We start from the raw sequence: 3,601 nt of genomic DNA, 5'->3' as shown, positions 1-3,601 counted from the left end.
CGACGTCTTACCCCATGACATCTGTCGATTTGCCCAGATTTCAAATCATAGCCCAATCTATCCCTTGCTAACTGACGAACGGAAGCCGAACACATAGCTGTAGTTTCACTTGGGGGTTCTTTAACCCCCAAAATCCTGTCACAGTTGCTTCTCGAGTACTTTTCCTGGTCATTTAGGGCCATTTGCAACTTTTTTTTTACCACAAGCTTGTTGATGCGGATGGAGAGGTCAAATGTCATTTAGGGGACCAAATTGAAAAAAAAATGCCCGCTCTGCGTGACACTATGCTGCCTCGTACAGTTGCAATTATTTTAGAATATTTTTTAAAATGTTGGGAGGTCTGGACTATCACTAAATTTCAGTTTCTTAGCTAATGGTGAAGATTTTTTTCATTCCATCTTGAGGTTAACTGTCTGGTGAGGTAATTATTAGATGAAAGTAATCTACAGCAAATGAAAAGTCCATGTTAGTCCACCTATAAACAGTCACCTTGCCAGAAGGGCGATTATTAAACCCAAAGCACCGAAAATACACGTTTTCACAGCAACATCACGTGAACCGCCCTCTGGCATTCTTGAAAATCTAAACGAAAATTGCTTTATTTTATGACCATTATCGTGCTTGCGTTTTCGTCATTTCAGAAAACAACGTTCATCGTATATCTATGGAAATTGATAAGCCGTTGGTTTTGGATCCAGTGGCTTACACGGGGTTCTCGTTCCCATATCATACCGCGTCTTGGTACATACAGAGCGTGGACGGATACGATATTGGTGTAAATTTTCCTAAGAATCTTGATCCTCTCCGAGATTGCCACCTAGCTTTGAAAGTCGAGCCCACCGAGGGGACCTTTCGATATTCATGGAGATACAGTCAGTTTGTGTTAGTCCAGCATCCATCTTTATGGCTGTTCACTGATACCGTCTACCAGCGTTCTTTGACTGCTGAGATAAGCATACAGCCCTCTCAAGGTATGATTATATATGACATGCTCTGTCAACCCAATGTTATACCCTAATGCACATGCTCTGTATATACGTTATTCTGTCTCAAAATTTGTGTTCTTAATACTTATCAGTCGCTGATGATCCTTCGGGTGAAACTGTCTGTACGACCAGCTTAGTTAAGCAATCCAACCAATAACAATTATATATATATATATATATATATATATATATATATATATATATATATATATATATATATATATATATATATTTATATATATATATATATATATATACATATATATATGTATATTTACATGTATATAATATATATATATATACATAATATATTTAAATGTTGCAGTCACGCCAACTACATATCTACCGATATTTAGACATTGGGCATTAGGTATAAGCTTTAGTCGAACTTGAGCGGTCTCGTTGGTGTCACTGGAGCATAAATATTCAGTTTGATTTGTTGAGTTTATTTCTGCATTCACACCAGAGATAAGTATCGAAATAACATATAAAAAAGGAATTTTAACATATCAGTTATCAATACTAGTATTATTAATCAATGAAAATTGATATAACTAAAATCATATTTTAAAGGAAAGCAGGTGACCGCCATCGTGAGCAATAAGGCTTAATAATGATGGCGAACTCATTGTGTAATAAATGATTACCAAAATCACAGGTGGATTTTGGGGTAGGAGCATGCTTTTACTCGTGGTGCACTAAGGTTATTATAACGACCCATTTTCTGATGATGTATTTTATGATATTAAATGCCCCTCCCCGTCATCAATAGGAACTCTTTTTGATCGACCTTGAATTCTATAAGACCACTTCCTTAGACAACTAACCTTTATCCTGTTCATTTAGAGCAAAATTATCAGATATCCGAGCGCCCTCTATTTCGATGAATCTCGAAGTACCCCGGATGATGAGAATGATGTTCGCATTGTTTATTTGCTCCTGGGAAGATTTTCAACATTTTCAGCTGATAATAAAATCTATAAAAATTTCTTGTTCGTCGAATCCACTATCAGGTCGACTCATTGCTTAAAGGTTTAATATTTGGTCTATGCCCTTGCGAATGGATGCCAATTATGAGCTGAAAGCCATACTTTGTCTTTTTTTTATTATGAACATCAAAATTGGACGTTTCCGTAATTTAATCATCTTATGCCATATAAATTTATCAATCAAAATTCTTTTAAAAATGTTGGACTATGATTGAAATGTCTGTCATTCTTATAATGTAGCGCTTTTCTCACATTTTTAATACATTGTTTATCACAGAATACTCTGACATAATTTGGGTCAAATCTGGGGAGTGATTGAAAGGATTTGTCCTGTTTTATCCAATAGTTACTATAGTAACGGCAAAGCGAAACCAAGGAAAGATGTCAGATCTGAGTTCTCGCATAGCTTTTTTTTGTCTGAAACACTCCCCAGGTCAGGTCGGGGCTTACGGATTAAAATATGAGTAGATTTGGAGGTAATTGTCAAGAAGCATATCAATGTTCTCTTACGTGTTGAATGCTGGTATTTTGCATTAGTTCTTGATATTAATGACAATAAAGGATATGAATGCAGATATAAATTTTTGACCAAAAACATAGAACTTTGGCATAAATTCTAATACATTTTAAACAATATTTACCGGGCTGTCCAGAAAAAGAATGCAATCAATTTATTTATCTAAATCGTTGTGAAATGCGTATTTATTTAATATTTTCCCATTGTCTGTGCAAAAATATGAAAATACTTATTTTCATGAAAAATCCAAGATGGCCGACAAAAATGTGGTCCTCTGGGCCTTCGGTACAAGATATGACCCGGCAGCAACACATTTTCTTGACGTCTGATATCATGCTAACATGATGGAACCATCAAACTTTATGAACCCGTTCAGCTGAATAAACTCTCCCGGCCCCCGGTCTTAACGAACAGCTTCCCCGCGTCTCTATTGACATAATCTTTGCTACATTGTCATGGTCTTGAACTGAAGAACATGCTATACTCACGGAATTGTTGGACTTCGCGTGATAACATTTATTTAAGCCATGTTTTTTTTCTCGGAATCGGGGTACACACACCTCTTGGTTAGACACGTCGTGCAAATTAGACATTTAATTTTATTAATTTTCTTTCAATCATTTCTTTACAGAACTTTCCCTAGATGATCCGTGCAGCAAAGTAGATTGTGGGTTTAGCGATTGTACATCACTTGATATACACCTTGGTTATGTTTGTAGCTGTAAGCCTGGATTCCAAGGGGTCAACTGTAAAAATGGTTAGAAAACAGTTCAATGTTAATACTTCATAATTTACATTATTACTTGTTATCTTAAATAGATGCCCAAGGCGCTTCAGAACAGGTTAGTAAAGGAAAAAAAAACATTTAAGGTTCGATTGGTTCGATCATAGGACTACTATTTACATTGTATGGTTCTCTGCAAAAAAAATCGTCATTATATAAATTATGTATTTCGGTTAGTGAAGATGGTCACTGATGTCTGCATTTTATTATTATTATTATTATTTGTTTGGCGTTACCTGTGCTTGGGAGGCGAAAAAGCGAACTGAATCACTATGACCCGCAGGTCTCTCCTCCCGATATAACTGATTGGGGGGAATGCAGGTGG

At 36.0% G+C, this 3,601-nt stretch overlaps 1 protein-coding gene across 1 annotated transcript; it reads left to right on the top strand.

Moving 5' to 3' along the window:
- The first annotated feature begins 647 nt into the window (after nt 1-647).
- LOC121416729 lies at nt 648-3,254 on the top strand. The gene is made up of 2 exons (XM_041610189.1): nt 648-971; nt 3,124-3,254. Exons 1-2 carry the CDS (start codon nt 665-667, stop codon nt 3,252-3,254), a joined length of 438 nt encoding a protein of 145 aa, XP_041466123.1. The 5' UTR covers nt 648-664.
- The last annotated feature ends 347 nt before the right edge of the window (nt 3,255-3,601 follow it).

Source organism: Lytechinus variegatus, chromosome 6, assembly GCF_018143015.1.
Source record: "Lytechinus variegatus isolate NC3 chromosome 6, Lvar_3.0, whole genome shotgun sequence".
Lineage (NCBI taxonomy): Eukaryota > Metazoa > Echinodermata > Echinoidea > Temnopleuroida > Toxopneustidae > Lytechinus > Lytechinus variegatus.
This window is presented reverse-complemented; position numbering and strand designations above follow the sequence as displayed.

Excerpts from the sequence above, each read along its gene's own strand:
- LOC121416729 (XM_041610189.1), top strand. The coding sequence starts at position 665 with ATGGAAATTGATAAGCCGTTGGTTTTGGATCCAGTGGCTTACACGGGG. Across the intron at positions 972-3,123 it reads AAGCATACAGCCCTCTCAAG|AACTTTCCCTAGATGATCCG; the intron begins GTATGATTATAT and ends ATTTCTTTACAG.